The sequence below is a fragment of the Protopterus annectens genome, chromosome 1.part2 (genome assembly GCF_019279795.1).
Source record: "Protopterus annectens isolate FY-2018-M chromosome 1.part2, PAN1.0, whole genome shotgun sequence".
Taxonomy (NCBI): domain Eukaryota; kingdom Metazoa; phylum Chordata; order Ceratodontiformes; family Protopteridae; genus Protopterus; species Protopterus annectens.
In genome coordinates this window covers 720,075,130-720,092,895 of record NC_056727.1, presented here as the reverse complement: position 1 = coordinate 720,092,895, position 17,766 = coordinate 720,075,130, and the positions used below count along the sequence as shown (strand labels likewise).

General features: G+C 41.2%; 1 protein-coding gene across 1 annotated transcript in view; it reads right to left on the bottom strand.

Moving 5' to 3' along the window:
- The window catches only part of AHCTF1 (AT-hook containing transcription factor 1), a 2,707,103-nt gene that overhangs the window by 1,400,441 nt on the left and 1,288,896 nt on the right, over positions 1 to 17,766 (bottom strand). The window contains exon 17 of the mRNA XM_044058692.1: positions 1,381 to 1,485. Coding sequence (XP_043914627.1) covers positions 1,381 to 1,485 — 105 coding nt within the window. The remainder of the gene's footprint in view (positions 1 to 1,380; positions 1,486 to 17,766) is intronic.

Sequence of the window (17,766 nt, the reverse complement as noted above, 5' to 3'; positions counted from 1 at the left end):
GAAGGAATGGAATCCTCTGCATCAGAGTCCTCATAAGTAGGTATAGACAAATCCTGTTCATTAGAAGAGTCAGAAGAAATAGAATCCTGCTCAGAAGATTCATAGTCAATTTCAGCCCCAGGCCTCTTTGAAGCGGGGGGGGGGGGGAGTTGGCTACCCCTGATTAGAGTAATTAAATATTCAGCCATTTTAATAATTTGTTTTTTTAGGCATAGGAGCCTGCACATGTGGCCTGGGCATCAGTTTTTTAGACATAGATCGAGATCTTGGCCTTAAAATTGAAGATGGCGTCGGTTTAATATACAAATCTGTAGGCCTGAATACACCCCTTAGAAACCGGTGCCTGCACAGCGGGCTCCGGACCCATCCAAGGTAGAGACCTCCATGGGTTCCATAATTGAAGCATCTCACGGCATACCGGACTCCAAATGGGTCTCAGTAAAGGCCTGTGTATCAGAAGTAACGGGTATCAGGGGCTGCGAAAGCTCATCACTGAGTACGGCGAACTGGTGACTGGCTTAGGAGAAGCATCGTCGGCAGTTTTGGACCTCAATGGCCTGTCTCTGTCTTTTTCTTTGCGTTTTTTAGATATTCCCGTAATCGGATTGCTAACAGATGTCATTTCTGGATAATTAAACTGTGATCCAAAATATTTAGAAGCAAAAATGTACCGATGATGGATAGTGCACTGATTAAATAAAGCACAGAACCGGCAACAAGGTACATCGTGGTCAGGCCTAGGCAAGGAATACAGTACAAATGGAAATCCTTATGAAGTATTTGCTTCCCATAAGTAATACAATTATTAACTTTTACTGACATCGGTAAAGAGCAAAAAAGTGTTTCCCCAACAGGGTACTTAGCTTTTTAGTTGAAGACTTCAGTTCTGAAACTTGAAAACGAAAATTTCAGGAGTTGGCCGATCGGCACTTGCGAACTGCTTCTGCTTCGGGCACCGCGTGGCAAGAAAGACTGATGTAATGGCGTCGGCTGCATGTTTTATACCCCGATAACCTGACATCATGGAAGAAGGGACAGCAACCGATGCATGACCCAAGACTTTGTTAATCAGGCCGACTGAGGGCAAACTGCCAGCAGATTACCCAAATGTAATGACTGCAACAGTGAAACACGAAGAACATCATCTATGAGCAGTTTGTTGAACCCTGAGTTTCCAATCTTAATAGAAAAGGGAAGTACAAAAATGTTACTGCTCATTTTCTAGTGGTTTTCTTTCAGTGTTTTAAGCAGATCTGCTGCATGGGTGTTATACAAGTGTCTAAACCATCACTTTCCCAAATTCTTTTATCTAGCAGGAGAAAGATACTTCATTATTCAAATTCATATTAGGATCCAGATTACCAAAAAATGCACCCTTACCTGAACCATCAGGCAACAATCCAGAGCGGCAAAACCAGAGCACCACTTGAGCATACTGAGAAAGAAGTGTAGTTACCACACATTTGTTTGTTAGCTCTACCAGTCCTGTGAGGAAGGTAAACAAAACCACAACACAAAATCAGTATCTCAAATAATGTTAGATATACAAGACTGTCACACTTCTGGCGAATTAGTTGTTCTACAACTTCATTAAAGAAACAGTTCAATAACGTTTGCCAGCTTGGGGCTTTACTGCATCATTCATCTGCCAAACAGCAGTAAATTCTATGTTATCTACTGAAGAAAGAAACAAATAAAATTCACAGACCATGAGATACAAAAACTGCAACATAAATCTAAATTATCTGTAGGAAAATATGTTTGCTTTGTTTACATTATTGCAAAACTTTTCCTTCCTTATACCTTCTTTCCCTTCTTCCTACGGTCAACAAGAAACTTGCTACCACTCAAAGCAGTTTATCTTGACACTGGTGCAGTTCAGTTTACTGCAAGCCTACTAAAATGCAGACTTCACACCTTTGGTCAGTACATGGCATACCCCTGCCAGGGTTAACTGGGCTTCATATATCTATTTCACCTCATCTGATTTGTGAAGAAACACCGCAACAGGTAACTGCTGAAATTTCTTCTTCTGACCACTTTGGCCGGGTAGAATTCAATGTGCATGTTTTGATGTCAAAGTGATCAAAAAAGGGCACAATCAGCCTCATGCTCACCAATGCAGTAGCAATGCAAAGAGTGCACAATCTAAAATGCAGCATGCAACCATACAGTTATCACGGTGGGTCTGTTAGAGGGGAAATGCAATGCCATTGTGGAAAAGTACTGATGGCAACTTTGAATGCTTGCAGCACAGCTGGTCTACATGATGCTTGTTCAAGCAACAGTATTCTTCAGCTCAAGAAATTGGATCACAAAATGTTTTACTAATTATTTCACTTTTACTAGGAAAACGCTAACTGGGGCTTGTCACTCCTGGCTTGGACATTTTATGGTTATTTAATTGCTCTAGATTTTCATCCTGTTGCCAGTTTTTGATTCCTCAGTTGCACGTTTGGTTACAGGCATTAGTTGCATTGAGTTGCATTTACATTTTTATTCATACTCTTTTTTTTACATGTAGACTTTTATATTTATCTTATTTTAAATGTATTATATTTCTCAATTTTTATGTCAATTGTTTCCTTAATCTCCTATTATTTTGTCATACTGTTTTTCTATGTTTTGGTTTAGCTTTGCAAGTTATTTATTTTTATACTTTTTACCAGTTATTTATATCACTGGTTATGTACGAAGGCTATTTCTTACTGTCACTGGTTTTCATTTTATTTCTATATTCATGTTTATTTTTATTTTTCTATTTTTACCATGTTTTTAGGAGGCTTTTTTAAATTTGGTCTTAAAAGTCCTTGTTAAAGGGTTTAATTTGTGAATTAATGATCCCAGTTTTTCATAAAACCTGCTACTGCTTTCAATTATCTCTGATTTAGGACTTGTGCCAGCTTGCTATTGCAGACTGCTTTAAGTTTATTTTACCTGCCATGAGCAGTGCTCACACATGACACAACCCCCCAACCTTTTCTTTTGATTCTATTTTTGTCCTTTGGTTTCCATCTGTAGTTCTTTTAGGTGGTTACACAGCTTTGCTTACTTTTTGATGACACCTAGGTGCCAAATATGGTTAAAGAAGGGTATTTTGTTAAGACTCTTTCTCTTCTTGGACCCAGATTCTGGTTCAACTACTGGTTTAATTTTTGGTATGTTTGCTGACTTTGGGCTTATTACACATTTTATTTCAGATTTTCTTATCTTCAATATGTACCGGTTTTATAATCCTTCAGAGTTTGGGTTTGATTTTCTACCTAAAAAAAATATCTGACTTTTCTAATTTACTGCTGGTTATTCTTACGTATGGCTCTCTGTTGATTCTGATTCAATCTCTGGCATGCTTTCTGACTGGCAATATTTAGTATTAATGCTATTTTTTTTGTATTTTAGAAACAGTTTTATGGTTGTGTACTGAAGTTTGGATTTTCACTTGCAATCTGACTAGTGTTCTGGGAGTGATTTCTGCTTTGTATGATTTTTATTATATTTTTAATGCTTTTTATTTTCATTTCTATATTTTGTTTACAGTGTTCCCTGGGTCAAAGGTTACGACATTTCTTTTATATTTTAGGATTCTGTTTTTTTGGATTCTGAGAACAGTAACTGCTTGTCTTACTGGCTGGAGGATTGTAGCTATGCAAGTGTGCCCCAATCACGAAGAATAATTTTTCTACCAAGGTTTCGGAGATCACTAGACGTGTAGGGTGGCTCGACCTGCTGTTGCACTTCAGAATATTTTACGTGGTTAGCTTACCATGAGTCACCCCATACTAGCCTCATGTTTATGGATGAGTTTCAATCTTGGTTTATGACTGTGTAAGAATATATTTTCCATGGATAAATCTGTTTTTGAAAATATGATCTGATGAAATCCAATTAGTGGATGAAAGTGCTTCTACATGAATAAAGCGTAGTTCTGTCACTTAGTTTTATAATGAAAAATTCAACCAGGCTATGTGGTGATGAAGTTTTGGGGTGCTTTTAAACTGTTTCTGGATGCTGGATTTTGTATATGCAAAGTTTTCCTGGATGTGAGGTGGCCTTACCAGAATAACTGGTGATTTTGTCCTTTGTTTTCTTCTGAAATAATACTCCCTTCAAGAAAAACTTGAACTATGAGTGCACATCTGAAGTTACGAACGGTGTTTGCTCTTTTTCCTTGATTCCACTCCTTCCAAGAAAGCAGAAGGATGAACAAACAAGTTTAACAACAGTTCATAATTGCACTTGGGGAAAAAATAAAGCCATTTCTAAGGGACACATGATTTTGGTAAATAACACATTTCAGAGTTGTTCCACAAGAATAAAAAAGTAAAATACTTTAAGAGCAACTTGATCAGCTGGTGCTGATTAAGTTCTACCCTCCACAAGACTGATGTGCAGAAACACTACGCTGGACATGATCTAACTACAAGCTTAAGGGCTACGGAAGAATAAGATACCTATGCCCAAATGGAAACATTTCTCCACTTAAGAAAATACATATTACAAGTGGAAGGCTTCCTGCAGCCTTATCATAGGAGGCCACTAGACTATCGACCTGGAGGTCATTTCAAGCCCAGCCATTTCATTCCAATGCAATACCATAGTTACTGTATTCAATACCCAAGATAGTATTTATTATTGACTACCCATGTCCAGGAGGGTTGTGGGTACTATGCCTGGTAAGAATTTACGGTGCACCATCCACTTGTCCAAGTTCCTTTTGAACAGTGTCGTAGAGGTGCTCTGTTTCACATGAATTGACAGCCTATTCCAAAGACGTAGCAGTCACAGAGACAATCTGTCCCTCCAGCACATCCTATTCAAATTGCAGGCCATATTTAGGTCTCTGGAACAGGTAGCTCTAGTCATGTTCGATTTAAAGATGTGCAGCAAATTCATTAGGTTTGGGTCAGAGATTGCTCTGTAAGACAGGCATAAGTCTCCCCTAAGAAGTCTATATGATACTGAGTATAATGATAGGGACTTAAGCTGACCTGTGTGAGGCTCATGCTGGAGTTCCCTTGATGACCTTAATTAGAAACCTCTGAAGTCTCTCCAATTGTTGCAAGTGCTTTGTACGGTACATGCCAAAAGGGGCGCTGTACTCAATTAGGGGCCTGATTAGTGACAAGTATAGAGGGGTTATAACCTCCTTTGATTAGCAAAGGCATCACCTCTAGAGCAAGTGTGCTACGTAGAAAGCCTTCCTTACTACAGCAGACACATGGTGGTCAAAGTTAAGGTCGCAATCTACTTGTGATCCCAGATCTCTTCCCACTTCATAGGTACATAGGATATTGTTAATTTGATAGTGTGAAGGCACACTGTTTTTACCAAGGGGAATGATGATGATGATGATGCATTTCTTTGCATTCAGTACGAGACCATGACTAAGGCACCAGTCGTTGGTCTGCGTAAGACCCTCCTGAAGTATATCAACATTTGGGGATTCAATAATTGTACCCAGTTTGCAGTCATCTGCAAACCTGGTCAACCACAGCCCCTTAGTTTTGGCTTGAACTTCTAAGAAGTATACACCAAACAGTAGGGGGGGCCCAGCACTGACCCTTGTGGCACCCTGGTGGTGACAGATCTGATGGTTAATGTGGAGTCACCCACTTTGATAGTGTGTGACTGCTTTGTGAGCCAGTTGGCAACTCGTCTTAAAACAAAAGAGCTTTTCTGATGCCTTAAAGACTGCCACTGGAATACTTGAAAGGAGCAGAAGATCTACAGAGGCAGCCAAGCCTGATGAAGTCACCATTCCTCATCAGAAAAAACACTTCCTCTGTATGTACTAACCCTGAAACTTACACCTTTTAGTTAACCTGAATCAAACAGACTGAATTTTTGTGTTTTTGACCTAAATTTTGTTAAAAGGTAAGGAATCACACTGAAAAAGAAACGCCTTCAAGAATCTTAATGGTCTCAGATGGGAAAATGAATCAACCACATATTTCTCTCTAATGTGCCTCACTCTGTGAAGATCATCACAACTAAAAAGTAATCTCTTAGCCTTTGCTCCGGGAGACTGCAGCAGCAAAAACTGGACTCTGCCAGTACACTCTTCCCAAGAACATGGTAATCTGTAAGAGCAATGTCTTGTCTACAGTCCACTGTCACAGCATAGATAAACAACCACATGCTGCTATGTTTGCTCACAGCTTGCTGTCGGGACTGCAGCTGGAGGGGAAGATGACGATCTCATCTCTGCTTCCAGACAGCAAAAAACACTGCCTTATGCAACGAGTCTGGATAAGTTCTCCAATTCACTACCAATCCATCACTAGACACTTCTAGAGACTTGGATGACAGAAGACCTATATTAAAAACAAACAGTGGGAATCCTCTCCATGCTACAACTTAATGTGGCACAAAAAAATCAGATCCATGAAGATCGCAAATAATTTGCCATGATTAACTACTTATTGTCCACTGCAATATTCATTAACTTCAGACATAAAAACTTTGCAGTAAATTTCATGATTGTCATAATCCCAAGATGCATAGGAGAGTCCAAGCTTGAACCATCACCTGCGCCTTCACCCAGACTATCAAGACTATTAACTTCCTAGGCTCTTCATCAGTGGACACAAGATAATAACTGTCTAACCCATCTTCATTAAAGGCAGCCCTCTGGAACAGCAGCCAAACAGGGCTTCTAGTTTAGAGACCAATAATGCCTGAAATTATAGATGACACAGAAGGAATTACACAGTCACTTGATATGGTCAAAACAAGAAATTCACCCAGGTAAAAGAATACGAGGCATTTCTTCTCCTGCAAAGCCTATGCCACCAGAAGCAGCACCAAGAAAAATACATTGGGTACAGAGAAGAGATCAAATACAAAGATATGATGAACAGGAAGGCCATCTAAGACAATCCAAAGGATCCTCCTGTGCTTTCCCAAACACCAATAGGCCAGAACACACATCGTATATGTCTAATGACACCACCCAGGTTACCTTCTGCAAATACAACATATCAACAATCCCAAGCTACATTATACTGCAAGAAAAAGAGAATGAAGTTAAGACTGGGACACAAGATCCCCCATTCCATTCAAAAAAAAAAAAAAAAGAAAGAAAAATGTAAATGTAGAATACTGTACAATTTCTCCAAAGAAGAGACACAAACTACATCCCATTTGGAGAAATAAAGCTGGCCCTTATCCAGGAATTCTTCTAAGACTACAGAGTCGTGAAGCTTTTTTTTCTTCAGAAGGACCAATACATTTTAGGACATAGCCACTAGCAACTAACTTTAGATCCTCCAATGTCTATGATTGTTCTCAAAGTTGTCAAATTTAGAAAAACAGTTTCCCATTACGTAGACCTGCGTGGCAGCCAGGACTGTGCCCAACAGGTCTTCAAACACATCTTGGAGATGGAAAGTACAGGTATGCAAGTAAAAACTTACCTTAACAGTAGATTTTCGAATAGATGAGTGCGGCAGTAGCTTAAGCTACATGGGACATATCCTGCAATGATCAGGCCAGCTTCCAATACTTTAGGGTATACTCCATGTGTCCTAAGGTACAGCTCAATACCCATATACAACTTTCTAGCAGTAATTGTTTTCTCCTTTAACATCTGCTGAAGGCTGGGGTGGTGGTGCTAAAAGGTATTAAAATTCTATCATCATGACTGTCAATTTAAGCTGAAGGCAGGGGGTGTATCACACAACCTCTGTCCTGTGTAATTAAGTCAATTCTGGAAGAAGGTTGTAATAAATGCTCTTGGCCATTTTCAAAAGAGAGAACCACTGATGCCTGGGCCAAAAACAACAATTACCTTCGTGGAGTCATCCTGAATCTCAACAACCCTGTTTATCAGAGGAAAGGGTGGAAAAGCATACATTAACATTCTCACCTACGGGAATGAAAAGGCATATGTCTTCCAGACCTGTGTGCAGAGAGTCCTGGGGTCGGATTTCTTTGTCTGCTGTGGCTGGAGACGAGCAGATCTACTTGTGGAGTTCCCCACAGATGGATCAATTCCTGGAAGGCCCCCAGGTTTGACTTCCATTCATGACGGTCTGTCCTGTTCCTGCTCAGAATATCTGCAACAATTTTTTTGCTTTGGACTGTAGGTAGCCTGGAGGGACAGACTGTGCTGAGTTGGGTGATCCCAAGCTACCATAGTAAATTTACAAATAGGGTAGGACCTGGCTTCCTAGTTTAAGTACTACATCATTACAGTGTCGTCTGTGATTACTAGCAGAGGGTCTGGGTTATAACGTTGGTTTAGAAATCAGACAGCATTTATTAGTCATCATTTTTTTGACATTTGTGTGTTTTAATTTGTACTGCTTGCTCCCTGAAAGTTCTTCCATTTGGACAAAGCTCCCCAAGCTAAATCTGATGCATCTGTTACAGACTGAGCAGGGGCTGGAAGAGAAAATGTGAGACCCAAGCTGAGAACGTATTGATTCATCCACCAGAGTAACTCCTTTTTCACAAAAATCAGAAATGAATCAAATGAAAGTGGGTGTGGCTGTTTAGTCCAAACTCCTATAACATATCATTAAATTTTTTTCACGTAAAGTCTGGCTAAAGGAATCATGAGAACAATGGAGGCTCAAGAAACCTAACATTCTGAGAATTTCTTGCCAAACACCAGAGTCTGATGGCAAACTCATAGAAACTGCTCGTCGTAATATTCCACTTTGTCTTGAGGAGGAAAAGCCATCACGAGGGTTATGTAAGACATCCCCAAAACACTTTAATGTGAAATGACTTCTCTATCCTGACCTGAAAACAGGCAGAGAAACAGTTTAACACAAGCCAGAAATTCTTGCAACTTGTGAAGGAATTTGCAAAAATCAGGCAGTCAAACTGGAAAAACGTGAATGCCCTGCAACCTACAATGGGCTATTACTGCTATGGTATGCTCTAAGGATGGCAAACTGAAGGAAAAGCTGCAGGTAGAAGAAAAATCTGCCTGTAAAAATAATCTTAGCTGGGATTCTGTTATTTCTTTTTCTTCCCACTGAAATAAGTCCCTCAGTCTAGAAGTCAGCTTTATTAGAAAGGCTCACCCAGACTCTGCTACACTTTGCTGTGAAGGAAAGGTTAGTTTGCTTTTTTATTTGTTGTATTTTGTATTAGTTTATTGCCTTTTTATATTTTGAATACTGTGATTTGTTTTCTTTACCTTGTGTTTCACTTGTATACTGCTTTTAACTGCATATTAAAACTTCAAGAGAGACCACAGCTCTGTTTCTTGTGAGTCAGGCAGAATTTTTTTCCCACCTGCCCTGTTACTATTGTGTTCTTAAATACCACTGTCTTTCTTAGTTGCTTGCCTCTTATGTTAATTTGACCATATATCTCATTTCCTCTCTGCTTTCACTGGCTTGTGTGAGTAAGCACAAAATTATCATTTTGTGAAATCACTCCCCTTCAACTATTTAAATTTATTGGCCATCCTAGTGTATTCCATAGTACCAGAATACAAAAGTGATCACCCCCTTTCAATCGATCTTGCTGTTTTAAAAATAGTGACTCTCCACTAAAACAACTTTTTAGACCGGTAAAACTTAAGTTACCTACTTTCACATCTAACTTCTCTAAATTGCACACTGCAGTGTTTAGGATAAACCATTTTTTTTTTCATCTTACCTTTAAGCATCCCTGTGACTAGCACTTGCTCTAATACATGCTGGAAAGCACTAGGGAGCCTTAAACTGATACATACACTCAACTCTCATTAATAAGGAGAAATTAATCATAGGCACTAAACAGCCTATAATTGCAAAGTACCCTGCTAAGGGAAGGGAAAACAGCTCCTGTACTTTTCAAAAAAACCCCACCAAACCAGGCATGTCCAAGTGTCAGCTTCCGGTGATTTCTCCTGTCCACCTAGTGAATCTGGGCATACTGCGGCAATGCAGCAATTGCCTCATGTACACAGACAACCCTCTCCTCCTACCACCCAACACTACAACCTGTGAGAGATGCACTTACATAGCCAAACTGAAAGCAAAGCTCTCTCCACCCAAGATTGTACTAGACAGTCAAGAGGAGAAGGTTAACACCCACACTACATCTCAAGCAACACATAGCCCTTTTAAACTCACACCAACACCCACTGATAACACTAAATCCACATATGCGGAGGCCCTTAACTGTAACTTGCCCAAGCAACAAGGACCTCCGAAGCTGAAATGCAAACAAACACCCATCACAACCAAAGTGTCACACAGCTCACAACACCAGTGTGCTACCCAGCAACAGTCCCTAAGGCAAGACAATGTACCTAACACTTTAGTCATAGATGACTCTATAGTCAGGCACACTGATGTCCCACTCACCAGGCTGAACAAGGAGAAAATTAGTCAGCAGCCTGTCGGGTGCCAGGATCCGCCACATAACGCATGCACTCAAGTCACTCCACAACAAGTACAAATATGACTCTGTCATTGTCCATGTTGGAATGAATGACTTGAGACGCAACTCCCTGGACTACTGAAAAGAGACATGGAAGAGCTCGCAGATCATGTGGCCCAGGCAGGTATGACACTAGCCCTGAGTAGTTTCCTGCCTTCGCCCAGAATGATACCACAATATAAGGACAAAATGATTGACTTCAACAATTGGCTAAGCTTCTGGTGTCATTCAAAGGGGATCCAGTATCTGTCTGCCTGGGACGACATGATTGACAGACCATGATGCTTTGCCAGAGACGGTTTGTACCTGTTGCCCCTGGGATTCAGGTTACTGGCTAAGGCTCTTGCAATCCCTATAGTGCCTTTTTTTAGGCAAAGTTCAAAGGACAAAACCACCACTATTAACAGGTACAAGCATGCAAAATCTGAAGGTAATGCTACTCAATGCTAGAAGTCTAAACCTCTAAATGCACACTCTCGAGGCACTCCTAAAAATGGAGAACATCGATATCTGTGCAGCAACTGAGACCTGGTTGAAGGCTCCAGACAGCACCCCTGCAATACTAGGCTACAACTCTTACCACTCTTTTCGGCCACCAAACCAGGATCGAAACACTAAAGGTGGAGGAGTGTCCACATTCACCAAGGATATTCACACCACCAGGCTAGTTGCCCAACACAATGCGTCTGAAATTCTCCAGGTGCAACTAACACTAGGTAAGACTGCAATCCAAATTGTAGCTTGCTATAGGTCCCCCACCATGCCCCAAGATTCTCACTACACCTTTCTAAACATACTGGAAAATATTAAAATACAACCAAACACCCTAATACTGGGTGATTTCTACCCTGCCATTAACTGGGAAAACTATTCGTGTACCAACACTTTTGCCCAACGGCTCTTGGAATTCATAAATTCCAACGCCCTGGATCAACTACTCCATAGCCCCACCAGGGGCTCCAACATCCTAGACCTGGTAATTACCAACATGGGAAATCAATGTTCCACACCTATGGTCACCCCCTCATTAGTCAGGTCAGACCATAAGCTAATCACCCTTAACATCCACATCCCACCCACACTCCCCAGTAAGGAAACCGCCAAAAAAACTTCTCCAAAGCCAACTTCATGCTACACAAGTCAGAAGTGACAAACTTCATGACACCCATGCAGATGGGAACTGAAAGTTCGACTGCCGAGTCCTACACTAAGGCACTGTACGAGCACATCCACTCATGCATGAATCGTGCAATCCCAAATAGATCCAAGATGCTCTCCTCCAAAAAAAGGAAGCTAATCTCGTGGTCCCCTGCCATAAACAAACTTTACAACAAAAGGAAGAAACTGTTGCAGAAAAGAGGAAAATCCCACGATGCAAATAATTCCCTTACCAGCCTCAGTAAGAAGCTGAGATCCCTCGTAAAATCCTCCAAAGCTAGTTACAAAAATAAAATTGCCAAAGATTCCAAAGACAACCACAAGGCATTCTATAAGTCAAGAATCTAAATGGCAATGCTCAGATCTGCTCTGAGCTACAACAGAATGGCATTAAATATACTGATCCCAAGGATATTGCCAACATCTTGGCAGATCGATTCAGTGCCAACTTCAAAAACACACTCTCCAAAGCTAAGAATACAGCATCCATGGGACCAGATGACATCCAGGGCTGTGTACTACATGAACTACAAAATGAACTGGCACCTCACCTAAGTGTCATGGTTAATCATACCCTCGCCTCAGGCTTCATGCCCACTGAGTCAGTTATCCTACTCCACAGGGGATCCACCTTGGATCCCTTATCTGCAAGGCCATGGAACATATGATCATGGAACTTATAAACAAAGATATTGGCAACCTTCAAACACTGGACCCCACCCAGTTTGGGTTTGTGAAGGGCCTATCTTGTCTCCTGAACCTGACTGACTTCTTGACACCATCCGCCACTCTGGAATCATAGATAAACTTACTAAGCTGGGCATTAACTGGCTTACTGACAGAACCCACACTGTGACTCCCAATCCAGCTCCAGACAAGTGGTTCAGTGCTGGGACCACTTTTGTTTGGCATCCACTTCTCTGAAGTACAGGCCAACACTAAGGGACTATGACTGCAAACTGGGAGCCATTATTGAATCCCCAAATGATGTGGATACTCTACAAAAGGGCCTTACAGAAACAGATGCTTGGTGCCAGAGCCATGGGCTCAAGCTCAATGTCAAGAAATGTATAGTTATCCTCTTTGGGAATGCCACAACAGTCAGGCTTTTCATCCAGAAAAAAGGAGGTCATTGTCCCACTGCACTCTCATTAGACCCATTATAGAATACATTTGGTATGGACATCTGCAACAACTGGAAAGGCTGCAGAAATACCTCACTAAAAGAATCACAGGCCTAAAGCAGATGCCATATGCTGACCACCTTAAAAACTCCAGCTATTAATATACAAGGCCATGTCAAACTGAGAGCTGTTGGACATGCTACATTTAAAGAAATCCCAATCCCTCAGAGTCACATGCTCCAGTGATCTAAACCGGATAAATTCCTGACCCAGAGACTCCCCAGACTCTGGAATAGACTGCCCATACATGTCAAGCAGAGCACCTCCTTGGCCCTCTTCAAAAGGAACCTTGACGATTGGATGGGAGAAAAGAAATTCACCATGGGGATCGGGGTCCAGGGAAATAAATAGTGTGGGAAAAAATAGCCAGGGAATTGTTAACCAACCTATGAACCTATAAAATATCAGAAAAAGACAACTCTTCAGGAGGAGAATCTGAAGAACAACTCTTCTCAGAATCAGTCTCTACCCCATAAAGTGGAAACCTGAGAAACACAGACCAAGTCTAATTCTTGTCCCTCAAATTGGGAATGAGTCAGAGAGGAAGTTATTTTTCTTTATTAAAAAACAGGAAGACTCAGTATTTAAAGACAGAAAGGCTCTAAATACCTTTAGAGTAAGCCCAGTCAGTCCTGCTACAGAAATATGTCTAGTTTTATGTTTCCTTTTTGTGGGAGAATTCCCCCACAAAAAAGACAGCAGCCTGAAGGATGGCCCCTTCCCTGGGAATGAAGTTCCTCACAGTGGCTTAATGAAGAAGCACCCAATGGCCCCTTCCCTATAGCAGCAAAAGTCCTATCAGATACCTGAAAAGGGCAAATGAACAGCTGCAGAGGACACACCTGCCTTCTGGTCTTATTGGCTCCACAAGGAGCAGCACCACAGGGGCTGAGACAAAAATGAGCAGTCTGAGGAGGACAAGATGACCACAGCAGTCTCTCTTTCAGAGGTAAAGAGGAAGATGGAATTACAGAAGCCTCATGGATAACTTTTTTTTTTTTTTTTTAAATTATTGCTGCTTGGGGAATGTTTAGTAGAGTTACTAGGATCCAAGTCCATGTTCTATCTGCAAATGAAATCTCAAAGGCAGATTGGGGGCATTGAAGAGTTGGTTACTGCCCAATTGAACAAATTTCTAAAATAAAATAACTTTTAGCAACAACCAGCAAACACACTTGCCACAGGCCCCTCAGCACTGTACAATAGAAACGGCACTGTCACCGCAAAAAAAAAAAAATTACTAAGGGAATTACCACAGAGACCTAGGACTGGCTGTCAGCCAAAAAAGGTGTCCAACAAACAATCAGTACAGCTTAGAAAAAGTTGAAGTTGGTAAAATCCTGACAGGAAAACTAAGTTTTGAGTGATGTAAAATGTTTTTATTGACATCCTTCAAATCTAAAAGCCTTAACTATAAAACTTAAGGTCGTTAATTAAACTCTCTACTACCTGACTCACATTCATTTCATCCTGTAGCTGTTGTACCTTCCCTACCCCCTCTGTTCGTTGTGCCTGCACAGTAATTTGCATGGGTTTCTTTCCTGAGTGACCCCCCCCCCACTTGGAATTCACTGCATAAAGCAATTTCTACCTTCTCCACTGAAGCTGGCTATCTGAACTAAGTAAAACCTCTGGGAAGCAAGAACCTGACTCTCACCAGCTTTTCAATTGTAATAGTTTGCACGGGTTTCTTTCCTGAGTGACCCCTCAACCTGGGATTCAATGCATAAAGCAATTTCTACCTTCTCCACTGAAGCTGACTATCTTAACACTAAGTAAAACCTCTGGGAAGCAAGAACCTGACTCCCTCCAGCTTTTCAATTGTAATAGGTGAACTACAATTTAGTTTTTGTAAACTGTTGAGGCTTAATGGTGTATGAACAACAACAGTAAAGGGATCTAGTCAACTGCCACTAGATTGGGCTATAACTACTTTGAATCAGCCTTACGCTCACACAGTGTTCCAGTCCCAAGCATTTACTTTTTAATTTGGTGAAGTAATTTCGCTCCCTCCTTATGGACTACATTTGGTAGTTTACCCCTAGGATCCAATTAAAATTAGCCTGAAAATTGGTGTACAATTAAAAAAGAATAAAACAAATTAAAGTACAGCCAACAACACTGCTTACATACAATCATACAAACCAAACCAAAAGCTCAAGGTAACTCAGAGTAAGTGTTAGCCCCGCCCCGCTTCCCTCCCTGCCCCCAAATTCCACCCGCCCCACTAGTCCTAAATTTAAACCAGACTTAGCAGGAGGGGAGTTGCAAAGTACCAATCACAAGCACCTCACACATCATTGAGCAACCCTGGCCCCTTAACCCATTTCCTTCTCTCTCATTTTTCCACACCCTGCTAGCACAGTCAGCCATCAAATTTGGCTCGGGGCCCTATCAAAATGCAAACAAGCAAAAATATACTAATTACCCAAATGCCTATACTGTTTCTATTTTACCATCTCACTGCCTATGAACAAACACTTGACCATGGTATTCACAACCCAAATGGTCAGATACCCACGACTTCACGCAACACCAAACACTTTACCTTCCCCTGCACACCGAATATACCACCCTCTATAAAATACCACCCCTGTACAGCCACAAAACAATCCTAAAGACAAATACTATATAAAGCTTATAAACAAACTCCTAAAGCTCAGAATATCCTGTCACTATAACCTTATAACGCATGGAGACATTCATCCCAACCCTGGCCCACCCACACCCACACCCAATAACCTCCACTCCCCTACCACAACCCCCAAAATCAAGCTACCCATGAATACTCCCACTAGTTCCCTCCTAGTATTTCACCTAAATATTAGAAGTACTAACAATAAGATTCCCAACCTACACGCCCTCCTACCAACCCATTACCCAAACATTGTGTGTCTTACGGAAACCTGGCTAAAACCCAATACTACTGACAATGAGATACTACCTCCAGGATACAATATTCACCGGTTAGACCGTGCTACAAGGAAAGGAGGTGGGATAGCAGTCCTTTACAAAAATACTCTAACTGTTAATAGAGACACCATTCAACCTCCCCAATTCAATAACGCGGAACTCCTCATAACCAAGCTACAGATTAACCAAAACAAACACGAACATCATCTGTGCATGCATTCCACCAGGCAACAACCTAAATACCCTAGAAGATCTCCTTTACTGGTTATCCACTACCTATCCCCAAGAAACCATAGTTCTTGTTGATTTTAACACCGACTGGCACCTGCTCCTCCGACTCGACCCCCCCCTCACTCATATAAACTTATCTGGTTTTAAACAGACCATAACCTCTCCACCTAGGATAAACAAACCAACCAACAAGGAAAGTATTCTAGACTGGATCCTGGTTAATAACCAACCCCAACTGTACACAGCTGGTACTCTCCCTGATGACCTCAGCGACCATGGTCTAACCTATATCATAAAACATAAGGCAGGAAACCCGCACCAACCCAAATATAAAACATTTAGAAACAGGAAAAACTTTGATGCTGCTATATTCCAAAATGAATTAAAAGCAGTTGACTGGTCAAAACTAAAAAAATCTAACAGAGGAGGCCATAGATCACTTTAACACTAAATTCCTAAGTATCCTTGATTCCCATGCTCCAGCACGTACAATAAAAACTAGATCAAATACAGCACCATGGCTCACAAAAGATACCAAAGCAAAAATCAAAACTAGAAACAGAGCCTGGGCCAGCTGGAGAACAACCAAAGCCCCACTTGACCATCTAAAATATCGTCAACTCAGGAATGATACAAAAAAATTTTACTGGATAAAAAAAGCTTCTACCAAAATCTCCTATAAAAACACCACAACAACCCTCAAAAGTTCTGGACAGGCTTAAATCACTTTGTCCAGGTCACTCCACCACCCTAACCCCGGCTAACTACACCCATATCTCCCCAGAGACAATAGCTAGCGCCTTTAATAACTGTTCCACTGAAACAATCCAATCCCTAGCAAATCAACTAACCCCCTCTAACTTAAACCACATGCCTAATCTAAATAATAATCACCGGAATTTGACTTCCAACCAATATTCACTAGTTTTATCAAAACACTTCTAAAAAATCTAAAAGCTACCACCCCCTCACTGCTGACCTCCTCCCTGCAGAGTACCTGCAAATAGCTGCAGATGCCATTGCATATCTATCCCCATAAACAGAACCTTATCCGAAAATGCTATCCCCTCCCTCTGGAAAATATCTCACGTCATCCCACTCCATAAAGGTGGTAGCTCCTCAGACATATCCAACTATAGATCCATTGCCATTCTTTCCCCACTAGCCAAAATAATGGAGAAATGTGTACAAAAGCAACTAATGCAATACCTTTCACAGAATAACTTACTATCCGATTCCCAGCATGGTTTCGGGTCATATCACAGCACCACCTCAGCCCTCCTTTCCTTTACTACTGCCATAAACCAAAATAGGAATGACAATAGGCTAATCTCTGCCCTCTTTCTTAACCTATCAAAAGCCTTTGACATGGTGAACCATGAACTTCTCATTCTTTCACTAAAATCTATTTCCCTCAACAAGCCTGCTATCCAGTGGTTCCAGTCCTACCTGACTGGTAGACAGCAGGCGGTACTATGGCAGGGCAAACTCTCCAGCCAGTTACCTCGCACACTTGGTGTCCCTCAAGGGTCCATACTAGGTCCACTACTCTTCACTGCTATCCCTAAAGCCACCTGCATCCAATACACAGATGATTCCACTCTAATCTGCACAGCCACCTCCCCATCCGACTTGAAAATCTTAACCCAAAATACATTTAACACGATCGAGAACTGGCTCACCAATTAGTGCCTACTTCTAAACCCCAATAAAACTAAACCTACTAGTAGATCCACCACACTTTCATTCTCTGTCACATCTAATAGTACCACTATTTCCCCAGATAATCACACCAAACTGCTAGGGGTTATCATAGACAATCTCAAATTTGACCTACAGGTCAACAAAACCATACAGGCCATCAATAAGAAGCTTGGATCACTGTATAGAAACA